This window comes from Castor canadensis, chromosome X (assembly GCF_047511655.1).
Source record: "Castor canadensis chromosome X, mCasCan1.hap1v2, whole genome shotgun sequence".
NCBI classification, from domain to species: Eukaryota; Metazoa; Chordata; class Mammalia; order Rodentia; family Castoridae; genus Castor; species Castor canadensis.
In genome coordinates, this window is record NC_133405.1 from 47,436,379 (window position 1) to 47,460,445 (window position 24,067).

At 34.5% G+C, this 24,067-nt stretch overlaps 1 protein-coding gene across 2 annotated transcripts in view; it reads right to left on the reverse strand.

The window, feature by feature from the left end:
* Rnf128 (ring finger protein 128) overlaps positions 1–24,067 on the reverse strand; it is an 86,686-nt gene that overhangs the window by 12,205 nt on the left and 50,414 nt on the right. For both annotated transcript variants that reach the window (XM_020167185.2, XM_020167184.2), the window contains exon 2: positions 9,460–9,707. In XM_020167185.2, the coding sequence (XP_020022774.1) occupies positions 9,460–9,707 (248 nt within the window). The remainder of the gene's footprint in view (positions 1–9,459; positions 9,708–24,067) is intronic.

The following is a 24,067-nucleotide window of genomic DNA, read 5'->3' on the forward strand; positions in this document are numbered from 1 at the left end:
AAGATCTTTTAAAATTTGAGACAGGGTCTTGCTATGTAGCCCAGGCTGGCCATGAACTCACCATCATCCTGTGTCAGCCTCCCAAATGCTGGGATTAAAGATGTGTGCCATCATGCCTTGCTTTAAAAAATCTTTTGTTTTGCAGTGGAGGGGGGGGCAGTGCTAGGCAAACACTACCATTTGAGCTATGCCTCCAGCCATAAAAATTATTTTTGATATCCATTATTTCATTTAATCCTCATGACAACCCTCCAAAAGAGGTAATGCCTCTACTTGAAGATGAACAAATGGAAGTTTAGGAAATTACAATAACTTGTTCAAAAGCGCATGCAACCTCTAAATGATAGAGCTGTTATTGGAACTCTGATGTTCATACCCCAAGAGTTCATTATAGTATAAACGTTCATGACTCAGCTACCTTTTGCTGATTTGCCAGTTTCTCAAGTCTATGGGCAATCAAACCATGGCAGTCCTTTCAGTGAACAACCAGGACCCACCCCACAGGGTCCTCTTGGTCCTGGCAAAGATTTTCAGAGTTTACTACTTTCATGTCACATACGTTATGAGCTACTCAGACATGTGAGGAGAAAAATACATGCAAGAAAAAACAAAGTCAACAAGGGAAAATGGGGAGGAAGGGAAAACAGTAGTGTACTTGGTAATATGTCTTTAACAGTAATTTTGCAATTAGTCTTTAAAGCACTTCCAATTTAGGTTTAAGAAATAAGCTCTATAAACCAATTGGGGGAAATGCACTCATAAGGAAGTGATGCTTCTCTACGGTGTTTACTTGACTAAGTCCATATAGTCTGGTTTCTCATTCTAAAATGTTCAATACAATACAAATGCCTAAATCTCTAGTGCTAATGCTTAGCAATTTATTAGGAATGAATGACAAATATGCAACATCCTTAGTTATAGCTAAGATTGTAATGCAAATTAATTTGAATGTGAAAAACTATAATTTTGTTGTAATTATCTTCTTCCTTTGAGAATATAAGTAATGCTAAAAATGAAACAGACTGTGGAAAAAATAATGTATGTCTGCTAAAAATGGATCATATAAATGAAAATAGACTAAAAATTAATTTGAAGTATAGGCTCAATGGCAAACTTTGTATTAATCACTAAGTCTATTCCCAAGAAAACCGCAGAATTTACATTAAGACCAATGTTAAAAATGGTGGTGGTAAGGGAAAATACACAAAACATAAAGGCAAAATCCAAGATACTAAAAGACACTAAAAAACAAGAGACTTGATTATAAGGGATATCTAAAGATTTGCAATATTTAAAGACAATATGCACCAATTCAAATGGTAATTTATACTTTATTCCTTAAAATCAGAACCTGAAGAACATATCTACATAGTCATAAAAATTACATTGGAGACTTCCAATGTCTTGGCACCATATCAAAATTCCCTTCTATGCTATAAATTCTAGTAGCACATTTTTCCAACCTATATCATGTTCTGCAACTGTGTTACTCATTTGTTTTTCTCTCCTATTGGATTATGAGTAGTTGAGAGCCTTAGTATTTTTAAAACAATTCCCATAGTAGCTAGTAGTGCTTAAAGAATGTTTTCTGAATTTAGAAAATATAAACAGGCTTTCATTGTTTTTTCATTCAAGACACTTCTCAGTTTAACTTACTAAAAGCCTCTATTCCAGTAAATTTGAGAAAAGAAAGGTTTAAAAAGCATTTACTGTCCCTTACCATATATTAGGTTCAACCCTAAGATTTTTACATGTGTCATCATGTGTAATCATTAACAACCTTGTGAAATAGGTATTTTAATATCCAAGTTTTTATAGACAAGGAAAGTAAGGTTCTGAAGCTTGACTAAAGTCCAGGCAGCTGGTTAGTTGTAGGGCTGTGATTCAATTAAACTTCAGGTTATATCTGACTTTAAAGCCCAAGATCTCTTTACTACAATATACTGCCTCCATTGTGTAATAGCAAAGAAGTCTTTAAAAGGTTTCACATTTCTTGTGAAGATAAATGAAAAAAATAAAGGGGGAACCCCTCAAAGTCAGCTTTTATCCAATATTAAAATTGTTTTTAAATTACTTATTGTGATTTGGGAAAAAATTTAAAACAGGTGTATTATACCAATAGTCTCTCCCCTCTTCCTCATTAATCCCAGTGATACCTGTCTAAGAATGTTTGGCATTAGAACTGAAGGCTGATTTAAAAAATTGTTGTGATCTGAATATGAAATGTTCCCAACAGGTTCATGTATTAAAGTTCCCAGTTAGTGGCACTCTTTGGGGGGAGTTGGGGCCTAATTGGAGGAAGTGGGTTACTGAGGAATGGGTCCTTGAGGGTATCTTGTCACTAGTCCCTTCCTATTTCTCTCTTGACTTCCTGTCTGCTGTGAGGTGAAGAGCTGTCCTCTGCCACATGCTCCCACCACTGTGATGCTCTGCCTAAGCATATGGAGCCAAGTGACCAGAACTGAGCCCTTGAAACCTTGAGCCAAAGTATTTCCTCTTTTAAGTTGTTCTCTCAGGTATTTTGGTCACAACAATGAGAAAAGTAACCAATACAAAAACACTGGTTGTTGGCCAGTTTGCTTAACAGAAGCTAACTGTCACTGCTCTGACTAATCAAAAGCTTCAACACTCTAGTTACTTAAGAGCTCAGTCACACAGTTTCTTTTATTATGAGTGGAATTTTTTGGAACTGAAAATGAAAAGTCAGACCAATTCTTATTGTTTATTACAATGTTCAATTTAAAAATTACAGTGAATGCAAAGATATTCTACTTAGCTCATTTGTATATTTATATCCAATTAGGATATAAAATATATGTTTCATTCTGGTGATTTGTCAGCCTGGTTTTTGGTCACAGGACATTTAGCTTACAGCTTAACTAAAATGCACATGAATAACATTACGTTGTAGTCAAACCTAATTACTTCATGGGGGCAGTATATGCAAAAGCAAGAAAGGAGGGGGGTAGGTAGAAGAAGCAAACTAGATTTTTCTACAATTAAATCACTGCCTTTTTATTTATTTATTTATTTATTTATTTTAATTTTTTTTTCATTTTTCTTTTATTATTCATATGTGCATACAAGGCTTGGTTCATTTCTCCCCCCTGCCCCCACCCCCTCCCTTACCACCCACTCCACCCCCTCCCACTCCCCCCCCTCAATACCCAGCAGAAACTATTTTGCCCTTATCTCTAATTTTGTTGTAGAGAGAGTATAAGCAATAATAGGAAGAAACAAGAGGTTTTGCTGGTTGAGATAAGGATAGCTATACAGGGCATTGACTCACATTGATTTCCTGTGCGTGGGTGTTACCTTCTAGGTTAATTCTTTTTGATCTAACCTTTTCTCTAGTTCCTGGTCCCCTTTTCCTATTGGCCTCAGTTGCTTTAAGGTATCTGCTTTAGTTTCTCTGCATTAAGGGCAACAAATGCTAGCTAGTTTTTTAGGTGTCTTACCTATCCTCACCCCTCCCTTGTGTGCTCTCGCTTTTATCATGTGCAAAACACTTTCATAAGTTTGTCTCAGAGGTTTTTAAAACAAGATACTTAAATTCAAGAATTATAGTAAGAGGATTCTTTCCCTCATATATAGTGCCATGAATAAAGTAATGTCTGAGCTATGTGACAATTGAAGTATATGAAAACATGAAAGAAATCTGTCTCATTCAATAAAAACATGAATACATCAATAAAAGTACTCTTGCAGTTAAGAGGAGGTGCAGGTTATAAAACAGCTGCTATAAATCTATAGAACCTCAAGATGGGCATAAAAGGGGTACAACCATTTTCATAAAGATAATTGTCAAGAGCAATGCAGGAAAATGCACTGCAAGGAAGAACTGTGTGAAACAGGTAATTTGACTGTAGATAGAGTTACTAAGATTACAACTTTTCTCCTCTAAATGCTTGTATAGGGTATTTTGTCACAGTGACAGAAAGCTGGCTAAAATATTAACATAGTGAGACCTTGTCTCAAAAAAAGTAATCAGTGATATAAATGTAAAATTAGAGTAAGCAAATGTATTAAAAATTCTGAGACTCAGTATTTGAGTTTGCTTCTGACCAGTGAGAAAGTCAGAAGAAAGACTGTAAAGCTCAGTTCACTTAGGCAGGTATTTACTTAATCTGCTCTATGTAAGAGCCAAAATTCTCATAGTTTTATAAAAGGCCCTGAACAATTCTCAAATTTAGGCAAGGTATGCAAACATACCACCTACAAATGTATATATGTTGATAATGGTACAAGATGCAGATACCTGATGAATCTTCCAGTTAATTTCATGTAATTCTGGAGTAGATAAAACTTAATGTAACTAAATATTCCAGATAACTTTTAATAATATTATAAGCTCAATGATGAATTTTATGATATTAATGTAGCATAGCCCTTCCTCATCTGAGAGCACAGAGTAGTGCTCTTTTGGGCAGCAAACTACAGGGACATGTGTGGACCCAACAATGAAGCCAGGTGAATATCATCTATCTTGATTGTTGTTTGAAAGAAACCTTGACAAGCTGGTACAACATGGTTCATTGCTCCATGTGTATATAATAATATCGTTAATCACCAACATAAAGAACACTTTGAGAGCCACATTCCCAGGGTTGGCTAAAGGCCCAATTGTGGTGACCTTTGGGTCATGCAAGAAGTAAGTAACTATTTCTGCTGTTACCACTTTTCTCACAATCCATCCCCTTGCCCCTGGTAAAGACCCTTTTACAATAACACCATCAGTTAGCGCAGTAAGCATTAGTACAATGTTTATATTTAATTACTATAGTTAGGACAATATCCATATTTATGTATAATATAAATATATTTATGGTTATATATATGTAGTATTCATTGAGTAAAGTATTTATAGATACATGTTACTCATTTATTCTCTTGACCTATGGCCACTTGAATTTTGTGATAAACTTGTGCAGAGCTCTTTAAAATAGTAATGAACTAAGTCATTTTCCTCAGGCCAGCCACTATCCATTGGGATTACATCCAGAGGAAGTTTTAGTTGAATTTCCCAATACATTTGTACTATATGATTTATTTATATAAGGTACTTGAATCTTACCAGCAATACCAGTATTATACCATAGTATGGCTATGATATAGTTTGGTTTAATTACAAAATGAATCAGGAAGTATCACAGAAGTGTTTATTAAACCTTCCTAGAAGAATTACCCCTGTTATTTCTAGGTTTCTTGTTACTTGGGGACAAATAATTTATCTCAGTTCACATTATTATACAGTTACAAGTTCCCATTAACTGTTTCACAGCAAGGTCATCTCCTTTCCTTGGGCAGTACATGGGGTATTGGTTCTATTCCTACTAGGTAGTCTTGTTTTTTTTATTAGTAATAATTATACAATTAATATTAATTGAACAAAATGTAATGAGTTTCATTATGACATTTCCATATATGCATATAATGTACTTTCCCTCTTCCCTTCCCACGTCCCTAATAGTCTCCTTTTATTTTCATGTCCTCTCTTGTTTTTGTGAGTCTGGTAGTCTTACTTTGGTCCATCCTTTGGTCAAGACCAGTCAGCAATCAGTAATATAGGTTACAATCCCTCCTCAATTTCCATAAAATTGGGAATCTGTATATGTCTCAAGGATTCTCTCCCTGAATTTCCACATCTTATAAATGGAAGGCTACTACCCATGGCTACTTTTAAGTAAAATTATTTTTTAAGTAAAATTATTAACAGACCCCGTTGTGTCAGAGTTTATATGCTTAGTCCCATTTTTGAGTCCTAGAATTCTGTAGCATTATGTGTTAGGTCTGTTTGACCATTTTATCAAAGCTTTATTATCTTTTCAAATGGATTTCCTTCTTCCCCCCTACTCCTGGAAGATAATTCATTCCAATCTGTCTATTTTATTGAATATATCTTTTTCTTTCTTAGAGTCACTGCTAATTAAAAGTAAGTTCTGCTTTTCTCACTATACCTGGGTCAGTCTTTATTTCACCTAGAGCCCATTTTTGTTTTACTGGACAGTGTTTAATCTAGTACATGACTTGCTATTGAGTATCAACTGCTTGAATACATGTACTGTATCCCAAAAATGTTGAGTACTTCATGCTAGAGTCAAGTGTTATAGTACACTCCCACACGTCATTTAGTTTGAGTGCCATAAGCATTCCCATAATATTCTTTGTCTCAGGTTACGGTTGTTCTCAGTGGGGACATTAATCCAATTTATAATGCCTAATAAATTATTTTCATTCATAGCCTGCTGTCACTGTTTATCCTGTTTAAAATTTCTCCACCCACAGAAACAGGGATGATGTGTATTCTTAGATATCTTCAATGACAGGTCAAGTCCATTACATCTGGGGGCTTATATGAGCAGTCATTAAAACATATGGTTACACAGTTTTCAGTATGCTTGACATTATATATTATGCATCATAATCCTCAGAAGAAATTTTTGGGTAATTATTTCCCCCAATATTTTAATTAAGGAGAGTTTCCACAACTCAGCTTCATCACCATTTTACCAGTAAAATGCAGATGACGCAGCTAAATGTCCAGTGATAGTTATAAACATCACTTATGTTTGAAAAATAATCATATGTTATGAAAATTAAGTATATAAATGGCCTTACAGCACTCCCAAATATTTAAAAGCAAAAGGAATTACAGGCTATATATTTAATCTTTTTGTCCCAAATGGATAAAGTGATATAATCCACTAAAGAGTAAAAGATGTCCTTTAAAAGTTTCTCTAATAGATTAGAAGTTTTAAGTCATTCTTGAAAAATTCTACAGAGGTTAATTTTCATAAAATATATTACAAACTGTGACAATTACTTAAATGATGAGATCAGAGCTAAATGTCCAATGAAGCTTGTGCAACACTAACATTCTTTATAAACCTATTATTTGCTGACAGAGTCTATAGATTTACTATAGCACTTAGAATACAGAAATGTATGTTCTAATGTGAATATATACAAATGAAACACTCTTGTCCTTGTAACTATAATCTTTGAACTAGTTAGTCATACTAGATGGCAATTTCTTCCCAACCTCAGAGATAAAGACAGCATGATACACAAATGTCAAATATTAACACACTGTGAAGCTATTGAGTGGCCTGGCATAGGAATTCTAAACATCTTTTGATCACAGTTAGTAACAGAGTGAACCTGCCACCAATGTGATAAGCAGTTTCTTTGAGGAGGAGGACAGAGTCAATTAACTTTAAACACTGAGATAAAATCCTCATTTATTATAATATGCCAGTCTCTAATCTTTTATTGAGTTTTTATAATAAAATTTCAATTTTCCATCTATTCCTTAATCCAGTTAACTTTCTTGCTATATAGAAATCCTCACTGTTCCTCTCTCTCCCAAATAAATTGGGTTTCTCTTTGCTTTATGAAGAGTAAATGAAGTGGCCAGAGATCCACTGCCTCTTGAGAAACTTCTCCGTATTTAAAAAAATATTCTATTCTATATTGTCTCTACTATAAGATCATCTGAAAGCATTAACTCTCTACTGAACATTCTGGAGAAGTGGAACACCATTCTGTTGTGTTGAGAATATTTGAAGGGAGGAGGAGGTCCTGGTAGCATGGACCAGGGCAGAAGCAATGGAAGTAGTACAAAATAATCAGATTCTGCAAATATAATGAATGTAGAACCAATAGGATATATTGATGGAAGTTATGTGGGAAGTAAGAAAAAAGAAGAATAAAGAATAATTCAATATTCTTGGACAGGGCTCAAGAAAAATTCTTTTGAAAATGGGTACAATAATGGCATATTTTTGTCTTGATGGGAAAGATCTAGAGGAAAGGGAGGCATTGCTAAAAATAGGAGAGTGAGAGAGAAAATTACTAGAGAGATGTTCTTGAGTATACAAAAAACAAAAAGAATTCTGTACACTAGGGAAAGAATTGGCCATCACAAGGGAACAGTTCAACCATAGTAACAGTACAAGGCAGAGGAGTAGAATATAGACTCAGATGCAGATAGATAGATAGGTAGATGTGAAAGCCCTCTTTGGATAGCTTCAATTTTTCAGTGGAATAAGATACAAGTTGACAGTAGAGTTTGAGGAGGAGTCTGAAGTTTAGGGAACTTGTATAATTAATAATCTAGGAAAGTAGGAGAGTAAATAGCTAAGAAAACATAGTACAATTAATGGGCAGCATTAAGGGTCCACTCTGAGACTGTGGTCATGAATTTAAAGTGCGATCAGTATAGCTATAAATTTTTCCCCTGCTAATTCAGTTATGCAAGGTTCAGGCACAAAGTTACTAGAGAAGTAAGATCTAACCAGAGCTGGATTTTGCCAGCAAGTATATCCAGCCTCCCATATCCATAGTTTCTGCATGCATGAATTCAATTAATCTTGGATTGAAAATATTCAGAATAAAAATCTCCTCAACATGTACAAGCTTTTTTCTTGCAATTTATCCCCCACACAATACAGTGTAAGAACTACTGACATAACATTTACATTGTATTAGGTATTGTAAGTTATCTAGAGATTATTTAAAGTGTCTGGGAAGATTATATAGGTTATATGCAAAAGCCATACCATTTTATATAGTGAACTTGTGCATCTGCAGATTTTGATATCCATGGGGGAGATTCTGGAACAATCCCCCATGGATACTGAAGGAATGACTATAACAAAGAGAGTGAAGGGTCAAGAGCATGGAAGATATATGTATAAGAGTGGCCATGGAATTTAAGCCAACTAAGAGAAGTGAGGATATTGTGGGGTTAGAGGTATGAGGTTGGTGAGGGATAGTTTAAAGATGTCAGGATCAATGCTACAGAATTATAGGTACATCCCTGTTCAATAATGCTTTGGTGGTTTTGCTCTATTATTTAGAAACTTTGTACCTTTTAATAGATGAGTGTTAAAATATAACAGAAATTTTTAATATGTGAGTTAGCTTAGCACTACATCATGTGCAATTAGATCTTTAAACCTGCCTTGTCATGAAATTCAGCCTAGTCTCTTTTCTCAACCCAAACATGCAAATACATACACAAGTAAAACAAGAATGGTTACTTTTGGGCAGTGACAATAGTTACTTTGTTATATTGGTTTTTTATGAAGGTTACTTCCTCAGTACTTTCTAATTTCTGAATTTTCTTTATTAAGTATGAAATGCTTTTATAATTTAGGAAAATGTTTATTTAAAATAACATATGTATTTACACCTATTTATAATTAAGTGCTGGCCATACTCCCAAATGAGGTTGTTAAAGACTTAATCAGGTAGAATTAAATTTCTTGACAAATGATAGAAAATAAAAGATTTGAGAAGATGGAAGATGACATACTTTTTAAAATGATTATATTTCATAAAACATATGCCTCAGATCTTTGTCTAGCAACTACAGTATTTTAAAATGCAAGATAATGAAATTATAATTGAAATAGTAAAAATAATTTAAAATTGGAAGAAAGGAGAATTACAGACCTGCTTCCTGCTTTGAGCTCTTGCATTCCGTAATCTTCGAGCAGAATAAAAGATAAAATACCCCACAGTTGCTGCCGTAATAATAAAAAAGGACACAGACACGAAGAAAATTGAATAGTGGTTCACCCAAGGACCATGTTTTTTCCCTACTTCGATGACCATTGTTACTTGTATGCCTCTTTGAATAGAATGAAGAATTTTTGTTCCTTTCAGATTGCCAATCATGATTGCAACAATGTCTCCTGCACCTATAAAAGAAAATAATGAATTCAGTTTTAGTTTGGTATTTTTGTATAAAATTCAATAGCCAAAAATGATTCAAAATGAGACAAAAGAAGGCTATGCTTTCATTCAATTCACATTTATCAAACACCTGCTATCAGGGATATAAACATGCATGAGACTTGGTTACTGATTCTAAGGATATCATAGTTTAGCAAGGAAGTTATTTTATACAATAGATACCTCCCTCATCTTCAGATTAATTACCTGTAATTCAACAGTATTGCCTTTGGAGTCTACTTTGCATCTTATGTGAAGGCTTGCTTAATGACAAATAGTCCCCTGGCTGGTAGAAAATAGAGCTCACATACTAAGGAATCTGAGATTTGGGAAGTAGAAAAACATTTAACTATATACTTTCCAATTTATAAGGTGACAGATAATCATATGCACTCACTACTAACATGTATAAGTATTTACATATCAGGATAGTAATCTGAGACAAATAATGTTTATAAACCCAAATGTACAACCTATGCATATGTCCATGATGTGCCATTTTTCCATACCATCAAAAGCAATATAAAAGTTGTTCAAGCTATTTGGCAAGAGGAAGGGGACCCATGAAGGGAGAGGGTGGCTAAGAAAGGGGAGTGGGGGTGAATACGATCAAAGTATATTATAAAACATGTATGAAAATGTCATAATGAAACCTATTATTTTGTAGAATTAACATATGCTAATAAAATTAAGGAAAAAAAGGAAAAGGTGTCCAAGGTCTTCTAAGGTTTTGCATGGACCTGATTATATTAGCAATGAAGATAGCACATAGAATTGATAGAAATGAATGTTTCTGGCTGGGGATATAGAGCTCAGTGGTAGAGTACTTGCTTAGTATGTGAAAGGCTCTTCTTGGTACGATTCCTAGCACTCCAAACAAACAAACAAAAGATATTTATGTTTCTATTCAGCACCAATTATGGATAAGCCTGAAATTAAACTACTCTTATTACTACAGGCCCAATATTTATAATAACCTGTCTCTACTCCCAAATATATGTTTTGTTGGAAAAGGACAAACATTATCTTTGCCAATGTTCTGAGAATAACATGTTCATTGCATTACAATGGTTATCAAGGTTTATATTCCTCCTAGTTTATATTACCTGAGATCAATAATCTTAAGCCAAAAAATAAAGTTCTTTGAATGTTAAGGTATTGCCAACCACAGAAATCTTTCACTGATACTAGGTTAAGGTACTAGTCTAGGTTAATGATCAAACTCCAATCTGGAATAAACAACCACACACAAACAAGACTCTAAAAAAGACCTTTAGACTAGAATTTAAACATGAAAGTACAATACTAAAGTAGTATTCATACTTTATATGATCAAATTAAGGGTATAAACCTTAAATGGCTATGTGTATTATAGAATTTTTACACAAGTAATTCCTGAAATTTATACTTCCCAGTAGCCAAAGTCTTCAAAAGATCAGGGCACACAGAAATACCTCACAGTACACTAGTTATGACCCTCTCTTTATTTGAAGTTATTAATTCAAATATATATTTAAAGGATATCACTACAGATCCTTAAAGTTCGAAAAGACACTATTTTTAGATGTTATGGCAATTTAGTTAAACTTTTTTATAACTCTACTGACTAATGCATGATCACTCATTCTGATAGAGGTTAGTGACTCACTCTGTTCTCATTTACATGGGGAAAATCTCAAAAGCAATGGGAAATGGAGTGTGAAATAAAGATACCTTCTGGTGTGTCTTCCAAAATGAATATATGACCCAAATATACCTTATGGGGAGAACTGGTAAGAGAATGGCTCTTTTCTCTATTTGTGGGCATTAAATTTCTAGATATGACACTAAAACCACAGACATTGTCTTTTCTCTATAAGCCACTCTTAGAAAAAAAAGTCTAGTTATAAAGGTTTGATTTAATTATATAACCTAGCATTTATTTCTGATGTTGTATCCTGTATAATAATTGAAAACATAGTAATTTTAAAAATCAGGCTTTGGAACATATTGTATCTTAAAGATTTCTATTAAAATCACAGATATGGCCTTCTAATATGGTTTTGACTAATGGAAATAAGTTTTTATTGTTTTAGAAGATAGAAGTGGGTGGGTGGCTCAGGAACATACTGTCTATTGTGGTCACATGGAGATTAAACCAAGGAAAGTCAAGAAATGTACATTGTTTCCATATCAGGAACAATGCTGTGTTTCATTTCCCACAATCCATATTCATACATGCTATATGTAGTCTCACAATAAAAATCACCAGATAAGCTTTCTATTCCTATAAAAGACTTATTTCTAAGTGGTAGTATATATCGCCTCCTCCTTAAACCCTTGCAGCTATCTAAAACCTGCTCCACTTTCAGTGTTCCTAATCACAATTAATGGCATCACAATCCTTCTGGTCACCTACTTTTTTACACACAGAATCATGTTTGAGTCTCTGCTGTTCACCTAGCCAATCATATAGATCCTACTTACTTTCTTGCTATCTACCATTATCAGATCCTTCTTTCTACTCCTGTTGTGTTAGTAAAGACCTTCATAATTCCCTTGCCTAAACTATTTTCAGTAACCTCCTAATTGGTCACCCCATATCCAGCATCCTTGAAGTTAAGTTTATCCAGTATCCTTAAAGTATAGTATTTTTAATGAAATCCTTTTAAAGTTTCAACAGAGTTCACTTTCCAGTTTGCCTTTTGCCATCACTTGATTGGATCATGTCTTGTCCTTGTTCAGAAATCTCCAGTGGTTCATTGTTACTCATTAAAGTCTGACTCTTTGACCTAGAATGTCAAGCTTTGTATGATCTGGTCTCAACTGCTTTTTCCAGTTTGATGTACCTTTACTACATCCCCACCTCATGAATCCTATGATTCAGCCACATGTGATTGACTATTGTCATTTACTATTCATTAACACTTTCTTTTTTCCTCCTACTCCCTCAGTCTAACATGGCCTATATCTGCTCTGACATTCCCCCCTTTTTTGCTTGTCTATTACTCAAGATCCAGTTCAAATGTTGTGGCTAGATCATCTTCCCAAGTTCCAAGTGAGGAAGCAACTGCTCACTCTTTGTTCCCCTATCACTTGACTTTTAACCCCTATCTAGTACTTTATTTTGCTTTGTACTTCAGTCATCATGCTTTACTCCCTCTCTAAATTAAGAACCATTTTAAGGGAAGAGGGAATCCCTTAATTAACTACAGTAATGCCTTCCTTTATGTGGTATTGTCAGGAAATTAGATGTTTCACGTAAGTAAAATTTACACGTGACAGCTTTATGCAAATAGTTAATTTTAACAATTTTTATGCAAGCAAAATTTTAATAACAAAGATACTATTTTTAACATGATCAAATATACTTGGCTAAGTCTGTATCTTTAAAAATCTATGTAGCCCAATAGTACAATCAGTTTTGTATGGAATATTTCTCAAAGCAACAGAAACTACATTTAAACACACAAAGAAAAAATATTTAAAGAGAATCTGTAAGTTTTATTTTATTTCTGCACAAAAGTGTATTTTATGCTGATTAAATATTTACAAGTACTTTTCCATTACAAAAATAACATATGTTCCTAATAGAGTTAATGACTGGGTTAATCTTTTACTCCAATTTGATTGATTTATAACCTAACTCTTACAACCATAAAAATGTTTTATTTGTATTAAGAGGTTACCAATTTGTGCAAAATGCTAAAAATATATTTCAAAGAAAAACTAGCAACACATTTTTATAATATAGTCTGATAGTTTTATTGATTGTGAAGTCTATTCTATTAAAAACTGATGATTGCTTTTATGTTGCCTATATACAAAATAGCAGCAGACCACTGGTACAAGCTCTTTTCTCTTTTGTTGAGACAGGGAATTAGTCCAGGTTGGCCTCAAACTTGCTATGTAGCCCAATCTAGCCTCAAATTCATGATCTCCTACTTCCATCTCTCAAGTGCTGGGATTAGAGATGTGTACCACTATGCCCAGCTTATGATACATGCTGTGGATTTTGAAGCACAGCTTCATAAGGACACTTAGACTTTGACCTGCATTCTAAAAAACATAGCATAAGAAAACCACCCCAAACTGTTTGGTTAATTCCATTATATTCTTAATATGTGGAACCCTTTTTTTTAACTGTTGTGCTGGGTGGGGGTACATTGTAGCATTTACAAAAGTTCTTACAATATATCAAATATATCATACTTGAACTCTTGTTCCAGTGGACCACTGTATGGATGTTTTTTATTCTATGAAGTGCTATAATAACTAATAATTTTGGATAGACATTTAAAAAATAATCTAATACTGCCATTATTTTCATAACTAGGATATACTGATTATGATTTATTGTCAGTGGATCATCTTTATAAGCCATTATTTAACATAGTAGTAATATTATTTGTCTCCAAACTGTTGAAATTTTTCACCAACATCATGCATCTTTGAAGCTGGAACTGACCTTAAGGAACATTCAGTGTGACTCATTTTTGAATTCTCACATTGGGCAATTTTCCTTGAGGGAGAAAGATTCTCACTAACTTGTTGCTTCTAGCAGCAGCTCTTCTCTCTAATTTTATGCTTTTAATCTGCTATTGACTCAGAAAAGACAATCAAGCTTGGGTCTACAGAAAGAGTAAAATGGGCTTCTACAGTGAGCTTGAGAGGGCTTCAGTACAAGTACCCTTACACATTTATAATGGTTGCTCAGTGACATTTTTGTTTACTTCCTGAATTGTGGCTATGTTCTGGATAACTGAGGTTGTTTGGTAAGATTTAGCTATAAATCAGGCCCTTTGCATATTTAATCCTCACATCAATCTTGTAAAATAAGCATTGCTATTGTCCCCATTAAAGATAAAATTGGCTAACTGGCCTAGGATAATACAAGCTAGTAAGTGCTAGAACTGGTATTTGAACCCCAGATAGTTTGACTCTGGTGCCTCTGCTTTTCATTGCTATTTTATATTAGCTCTTTATCTTTGTTTGACTTTAAAATTGAAATTAAATAGGTACATGCAGGAGTGCAGTGGTAGAAGTTTAAAACCAGCTCTCAAGGTCAGTGGAAGCCACAGTTTGTAGTATATAACAATTTCTATGGTGGTAAATTCTCCCACCACGGGCATACAAATGTGGAGTTGGGAAGAAATGGTTCAAGTGACTTAAGCAATCTAGCTCCAACTCACTACTGGACACTACTGAGTCAAACTCAACTTATGTATATAAGTTCTAATAAATTCAAAATTTAACTTATAACAAATTTACTTTGCTTATTCTTTTCACTTAGTCATATCTACTTTTGGAGCCAAAGACTGTGTACAATTTCAACTTGTTTTTCTACTTACTATTCTGCTGAAAACCACAAAGTAAGATATGTATCCTGAAACATCAAAGAAGAACAGATTTCTTTTTGTGGAACATATTCCCCTGTCCCCTTTATGTGGTACTGGGATTTGATTTGAACGTAAGGTGTCATGAATGCTAGACAAGCACTAAGCCACACTCTAGCCCCCTAAAACCTTTTCATGATTACTGTGTGTATGTGTCTCTGTTGCTAAAGCAGACCTTGCTGAATTTTCTTCATTCTTAAGCTTTTCTATGACCTTAAAATATTTGAGATGGCTGTTATAATGCTTGATCTAAACCTTTCAAATTAAAAATAGTGACTTTGTAAAGTGATCTTTCTTTTTTTTTCTTTGGTGGTACTGGAGTTTGAACTCAGGGTCTCACATTTGTTAGGCAGGTTCTCTTCCACTTGAGCTACTCCACCAGCCCTTTTTTTGTGTTGGGTATTTTCGAGATAGGTTCTTGAGAACTGTTTGCCTGGGCTGGCCTCAAACTGCAATCCTCCCAATCTCTGCCTCCTGAGGAACTAGGATTAAGGGCATGAGCCACTGGCACCCAGATCTTTTCTTTATCTCTCTCTTTTTTTGTGGTGCTAGGGATTAAATCCAGGGTTTTGTACATGCTAGGCAAGTGGTCTACCATTGAAGTACATTCTCAGCCCTGTATGTGATTTTTTTTTTGCTCATAGCAATCATTTATTTGTACTTCCAAATACAATAATTGTCTCAAAGTAAGCCTTTTGGTAAAACATAATATAAAGAGGGGATTACAAAAAGCTATTCCGTACATGTCTGCAATATAGGTCACTGATGTGAGCATAAGAACATGACAGCTATTCTGTAAGTGATCTTTTTAAAGGATCACAAAACATTTGGTATGTGAAGTGAGCCAGTTATTATAAGCAATATAGATACAGTCATATTCAGAATTTATACTGAATATTTAGCCTTCCTGACTTGCAATGTACTGGGGGAAACTGAAGGCAACATTTAAAACATACACATACAAAGGCTAGAAACTGTTTTTACTTTAAACAAGACTTGGAAAATGTGCAGGACAGCATTTTTCAAAGGGAACACTAAAAATATAATCTTTGGTCCATTTGAAAGACTGCAATTGATCGTTGATGAGGGTACTTCAGAGCCTCAAGAAGAAAAGTCCAATTAACAGATAACAAACCTATATCACTGAATCTATGCCATTTGTTGCATAATTTTGCTTATCAGTGTGTTCTCTTAGAATAGAACATATTAAAAGGAAATCGTTTTATCATAGTCTGTAAAAGTATTGCTATTTCTTCAAAACATTCTTACAGTTGATCTTTAAAATCAATTTCAATATACCAATTTACATACTCTTGTACAAGTTCTATTCTAGGTCTATACACTTTTCTATTTGAAGCCTCACTGTAACAGCTATCTCCTTTGGAAAGTGCCATGCCAAATATCAGTTACATAGCTCAGATGATTAAATCAATGCCAATAAAATAATGACTACAGTTCAGTTAACCTTCTGGTGGACCAGTTATTCAGAAAACAAACAGTATTCCTAACCTCATTCTAAGTATTTTTGGAGTATCTACACACATGCTAGGCTGTGGTGCTACAGAAAAGAATAAAACGTAGTCCCTGTCCTCTATGCATCTGTGAATATATTCCATAGATTAGTTATTTACCATTAGAAAGAATATGATGTGAGCCAGTGAAATAAATTTTGCATATTTATTATCATGGCTAGTAGTAGAAAAATAATTTCCAAATCACTTGCCAAAATGATACATGATTAGTGGAATGTCTTCCTATATAAAAAATAAAATTTATTTTTCTTCAGTGTCCAATATTTATTAAATAACATTTTTGCATACCATGCTACTTTACTGATTTTATTTTTATTATTATTGTGCTGGGGGTACATTGTGACATTTACAAAAGTTCTTACAACATATCATTGTTGAATTCACCCCCTCCATCATTCTTCTTTATTCCCCCTTCCCCCATTCTGGAATAGTTTCAATAGGTCTCATTTTTGTATTTTCATACATGTGTAGACAGTATTTGTACCATATTCATCCTCCTATACCCTCTCCCCACATCCTCCCCCATCCTGTTACTACGCCCCCCCTCCGACAGGACCTGTTCTGCCCTCCTGTTCTCCGTTTTTGTAAAAAGCAAAAAAAAAAATGACATTTTTATTTGTTTGAGACAGTTATACGGGAAGTTTCCTTGTGACATTTCCATGTACATATGTATTATAACCTGAATTGGTTCATCCCCTCTATTTTTCTCTTTTCTACCTTACTCCCCTTCTTATTGTAATTTTAACAGGTTTAAAAGTTCTATGTTCATTCTTGTATAGGCAGTACATTAACCATATTCACCTTCTTCCTTCTTTTATTCTCCCTCTGTTGTATGTGACCCCCCCCTTAGTGTGACCCGTTTTTCATAAGACTGCTTGTATTTGTATTAGGTCTATATTCTACACAGGAGAGAAAACATGTGGCCTTTGGCTGTCTGAACCTAGCTAACTTCACTTAAGATGATATTCTCCAATTCCATCCATTTACCTGCAAATGACAAAATTTCATTATTCTTTATGGCTGAATAAAATTCCATTATATGTAAATACCACATTTTCTTAATCCATTCATCAGTAGTTGGGCATCTTGGCTGTTTCCATAGCCTGGCTATTGTGAATAATGCTGCAATAAACATGGGTGTGCAGGTGCCTTTATTGTAACCTGACTTACATTCCTTTGGGTATATATCCATAGGAGTGGTATTGCTGGATCATATGGCAGATCTATTTTTAGTTAAAATAACAAATTTCTTTGTACTTGTTTTGATAGTTTTCAAGTTGGTAATACTCTTCATTTAAATACTGGCTGGGAGTATTTAAAGGGAGCTGGGAGTAGTAGCTCACATGTGTAACCACAGCTACTTGGGAGGTAGAAGCAGGAGAATCATGAGTTCTAGGCCAGCCTGGGCAAAGGTAGGGAGACCCTTTCTCAAAAAAACCAAAAAATACAAACAAAAACTGGCAGTATTTAGTAGCACTTCAGGCCCTGGGTTTAATCCTAGTACTTCAAAACGAACAAAAAAGCAAGCAAACAAACAAACGAAACCTGGCAAGGGGAAGTAGCATAATGTAGCAAAAATAATAATGAAGTGAGAATCAGAAGATTGAGTTGCAGCTTCTGCCTGAAGGAGACAGTTGTTCTAGGTTTCTAAGATTCTATAATCAAATCTGGCAAAGGAACATAATTATATTCTTCAATCCTTATGGAATCTTCTAATTGACTATTAACTTCATTCTGCTTTCTAAAAAAAAACAGCAGCCATTTCAAAGAAAAAAGTCTTTAATTTGTCAGCAATGTCTGATGAAGAAAACTGACCACTAATTGTCAACAAACCATTAATGGCCTAAACCCTGATCACAGAACAACTATCATTTTAGTATTTCATCTCTCTGAATATGTACTGTGCTTCAAAGAAGACTGTGAGACCATTTACACCCTTTTCCTTTCTAGACAGTTAGGCTAATTTATCAAGACAACTATAGAAATTCTTCTTAAAGGCCTATCTGACTTACAGAAATAAACAGTTTATTCATATGCTAATGTGTTATATCTGATAAATACATATTCAGAGATGAATAACAAAAAAGCTGTCATTTTTATAATTGCTTTTTATAGTTAGTATTCACAATGTATAGAAATTTGATATAGGATCATGCTGGTGGCCAACCCCTTTCATTTTTTCAAAAAGCTAATTAAATTATGGTTTTGATATAACCTTATTTATTTGTGAAGATGAATTCATTGAACAAATTTTTATTGAGTACCAACCATGTAGTAAGTTCTATGCTTCTGGACCTTTTCTCCTTGCTTTTAATATCAACATGTGCCAAAATGTAAAATAAATTCTAAAACATTTTACAACATGTGAAATATTCTAAGTGTAATGATAGCATACTCACAGCACCTTGGCATTCAAACACAAAGCACAGGTAGATGAGGAAAGTACCTCTTTCAACCACTATTCTACTTTTAATATTGGGAAAGAAGAAGTATTCATAGTGAGTGACTTGTAAGAAATAAGGGCAACTGAAGGTCAAAAATAGTTACTCTAAAACTAAGCTCTCATCCCGCACTGCCCAGACATCCTGATAATACAATAGAGTCAGCACTTGGTAATTCACTGATATCTAGAATGAACAAGACCTAAATGTGAAGAGTTCCAACATAACAAACATTTCCACAATTAGAAAAATGTGGAACCAACGCAGGTAGACTTTTGAATGTTCATTTTGTTAACAGTAGCATTCAAATATTCAGTTTTTCCTTCTACAGCCCAAACTCTTTGGGCAGCGCAGGATGGCCAACTCTTTCAAAGAGGGATACCAAAGCTCCTAAGACCAAGAACCAAAAAGGTACTTCCATTACATGCTTGTAATACTAGCTACTCAGGAGGTGGAGACAAGATGATTGTGATTTAAGGCCAGCCTGGGCAAACTCATCAAGAGTCTATCTCAAAAACAAGCTGGTCATTGTGGCACATGCCTGTGGTCCCAGGTACTCAGGCGGTGGATGTAGAAGGATAACCATCTAGACCTTCCCAGGAAAAAGTGTGAGACAACTAAAAAGCAAAAGAACTGGGAATGTGGCTCAAGTGGCAGAATACTTGCCTGGAAACACAAGGCCCTGAATTCAATCTCCAGTATAGTAAATATGAAATCATGCTCCTAACTAGCCTTTAGTTAAAACCTAGTCTCTTGCAGAATAGACAAAGTACAGGTAAGCTGTTGTTCAAAGCAATGTTTTTAATGTTTTTTTACATAAAAAAATATATAAATCATCTTTTGGGGTTTGAAGAGGATGGTTTCAGGAAAGGCAACCAAATGCACTTTTTATCATTACCATCTTTTAAGCTAACAAATGAAACAGAGGCATATAAGCCACGTACAGTATAGCAAGTTGCCTTTCTGTCCTGCACTCCCAAATATTTCTATGTAGTTTCTGATGTAACTACTACATCAGGGAATGGATCACAAACTTGAGATAGCAGAAAAAGTCTCTTGCAGATAGAGTCTTCAGGAAGCAGCATATTAAAGGGAAATAGAAGCAACTCTGTTGAAAAGGTCAGATAATTTTTGCACATGTCACACTTAATGGTAAACAACTCTTGGAATTGTGAAAAATGTCTAGTCCTTCCTGAACTATTCTGATCTCCACTAGTGGTTATGTTTAGCATATCATCAAGAACTAGATCAGTAATTCTTCAATTTTCTGGTCTCAGGACCCTTTCACAACTCTTTAAAGTTATTGAAGACCTCAAAGAACTTTTGCTTATGTTGATTTTTCTATTGGTATTTGCCACAGTAGAAATTAATACTGAGGAATTTTTAAAATATTGATTGATTCTTTTTTGGTGGTACTGGGGTTTGAATTCAGGGCTTAGCTCTTGGGTAGTCAGGCACCCTATCAATTGAGACTCCAGTCCATGATCCATTCATTTAAAAATAACCATAAAAATAAGTAAGTATATTTCCCCAAAAATGAATTGTGGGTTACTGAGTTAGGTAGCTCTTCCAAATGGTTACTTTTACAAGGTCATATAATATCAAAAAATAAATCTGTTATAGTATCAACATTGATGTCATCAGAAAAGTGTAAGTATAGGAAGTTATCAAGCTTACATGATTGATAAAAGTTTTTCAAAATTCTAATTTTTGCCTGAAAACTTAAATCATATCATTGGCAACAAATACCATCAGTTATTTTCCTTGAAATGACAGGCTCACTTTTCATCTTCAAGAAAAGGGCTTAAGTTTGAATAACCATTGTTTGTCAGTAGGTCTTCAAGTTAAAAGGAGTTGTTTGAAGAAAGCAGTTCAGATGACAGCTGTTACATAAGTGCCTTTCCTTCAGACAAACATTTCATGTGTTGCAGAGGTGCTTTATGCCTGTTTCACATTTCAGCACACAGAAATATACATGTAAGTTGTGAAGGGTAGAGATTCAATAAATTATCTCATATTGATTCATCAGGGACATTCTTGTGTGAAACTGGCATTTTCTTTTTTCTATAATCCGTGAAGGGAAAAGAATATAAGTAACACAATTTGTTGTCCTTGTCTTAATGTGTTTTAAGATACCAGAAGTTTTGCTTGCACACCATGGCTTTAACATCATCTGTGTAAATATCAACATAGTGAATCAGGTAAACACTGTCTAAGAATTATTATGAAAGTACTTTTGACCTCGTAGGCCATGGAGAGACTCTCAGGGACCAGCAGTCCCAAGATTGTATTTTGAGAACTTTGGGTGAGATCAATGGTCCTCAAATTTTAATATGCAAGAGAATTGCTTGGGAGACTTGTTAAAACTTTGAGCTAGCTCCCTGAGCCCCATTTGTTAACTATGTCTGGGGTGAGGTGTGGAAACTACAGGTTTAACAAGTTCTGTGGGTTATTTTGCTGCATCTGGTCGATGGAACATACTTTGAGAAATACCGAGTTGGTGTTTGACTGATGTTAAGGTCAAGTAGTTTCAAGAAAGTGGTCCTGTCACTCTACCCAGAACAATACCAAAATTTTACCATGCATAGAAAAACTCTGTTAATACAATTATTTTGTCTCTTAATATATAGAAGCTTGAAAATCAGTCATGAAAGAGTCCCATTTCTTTCATGTTATTACACATCTCCATTGTCACCAGTATCACCTAAATTGCCATCAACAACCTTCTAACTGCTCTCACGGCTTCCAGAGAAAAAATACTCAGATTATTCTGAGTTTTTCAGCTTTATTTCACCTACAAAATAAAGTTCAACTTCCTTTTATAAGCTCCTGACCCATCTTGGTTAGATGTCCCAATTTACACTATGTAGTGCAGACTTCCCCTGAAGTTATCTGGTATACTCCTGCTTCACTAAACTATAAACTTCTTCAAGTTAGGGACTGAGTCTTTCATCATTGTATCTACAGCATCTAGCAGAGTAACTGGTATATAACACATGTCAAGTAAATGTTTCATGAATGTAACTTTTTTTGATGATGAATGTAATTTTAAGCACACTAATCCATTTACCCATGATTTCATTTTCTGCAGTTTTAATTTTCTGTAGTCCGAAAATATTGGATGGAAAATTTCAGAAATAAATGATTTATAAAATTTAAGTGATTTGTATTACAATATGTAGTAACAGTTGTTCTATTACTAGCTATTGCTGTTTATCTTTTATTGTGCCCAATTTATAAATTAAATTTAATCATATCTGTGTATCAAGAAACCATAGGATATATGGGGTTAAGTACTATTCATTGTTTCAGGCAACAGTGGAACATATCCCTTGAGTATGGGGGATGGCTACTGTATGCTATATTTAGTGATAATTTGAATCTTAATTCAATATAAAAAACAAATTTATCCTTTAAAGATAATTATAGTGAACAGAATGTAAGGTATATAGACTCCCTATGTACAAAGATGGCATATCTAGACAGGTCATGTCTGCACCCAGCAAGGACATGTGATGTATACGAAGTTAAAACCTAATCCTACTCTATAGATCTTGAGTTTAGTGTGGCGTTTACTATCACAGGCCTGATTCTGTTGAAATGATCATACTGCCAGTGCTCCTCTAATGGTGGCAATAATCTCCTTCCAACTTGGGGCTTGGCTACATCTCAGTTTCAGACTAATGTTCAGGTGATAGGAAACTGCCATTTTAGTCCTAAATTCAAGTTAAAATACTGTTATTCTTGTTTACTAGGAGACTGATGGTTATGGAACTTAGGTACAGAGAGCATAAAAGAAAGCCCTTGAAGCACGTGGAATAGGTTAAGTCTCTATACAACCTTAAATAGTGTTGATACTGAGGAAAAGAGAATAAGACTGTCACAAGACATATATGTTATTTAATTAATAAATAGGATATTCTTTAATTACATTAAATTTTTATGCTAACATTTTTATTGTCATAGTTTTTGTTTTATAGTGGCAAGGTTTCGAGAAACTAAATTCAGCATTTTCTATTGCTACTTATTAATGTTTTCTGGAAGAATGCTAGTCAGTAAACTCTACAGCATCAATGTATTCAATCCTTTGGGATAATAAATTGTGCAATATCCAGAGCTGTTCACAATCTGATAAGAACAGTTGATGGAACAGAGTGAAGCAACTACTAACAAAATATATACAAAGGCTAAAAATAATCAGAAAAATATTATTTGCTGCACAGTAAAAACAGTAAAACTGGGAGACAGGTTTCAGGGAAAGAAAACTTATACACATGAACATTTAAAATTGTGGCGATCCTTCTGTTCTCATATCCATCAGCTGTTTTTCTATATTATGATGTGACTTGGGAGGGGAATTCCACTGAACAAATTGTTGCTGTATCCAGGGAAAACACATGGGCACAAAATTAGGTCATAGTCTAGACTTACAATGAAATTGGCCTCCACCAATTGCCACTCTACTCTCAATCTTTCACCCAGGTGGAATTAGTACAAGAATGCACAGAAGATATATACACTCTCTACCTTAAATGCTACCTAACTCTAGACACTGTCAATTTTTTTGGCAATACTGGGGTTTGTTCTTGGGGCCTCATGCTTGCTAGGCAAGTAGAACCATGCTCCTAGGCCTTTTTGCTTTGTTTTCCAAAAGGGTCTCACGCTTTACTCCTGGGATAGCCTTGGCCCACAATTCTCCTACCTAAGTCTCCCATGTATCTGGGACTACAGGTATGTGCCATAGCACCTGACCCTACACAATGCCATTTTTGTATGGATCTGAAAGTTACATAAATTGGTTTTTGAGAGACAGACTGTGTTAGTTAGCTTTGTATAGCTGTGACAAAACACCTGATATTAAAAAAAATTAAAGGGGGAAAGGTTTGTTTTGGCTAATAGTTCAGTCTTCAGGCAAATGGTCACTTGGCCTGAATGCTTTGGGCCTGTGCCAAGGCAGAATATTATGGTGGGTAGCACA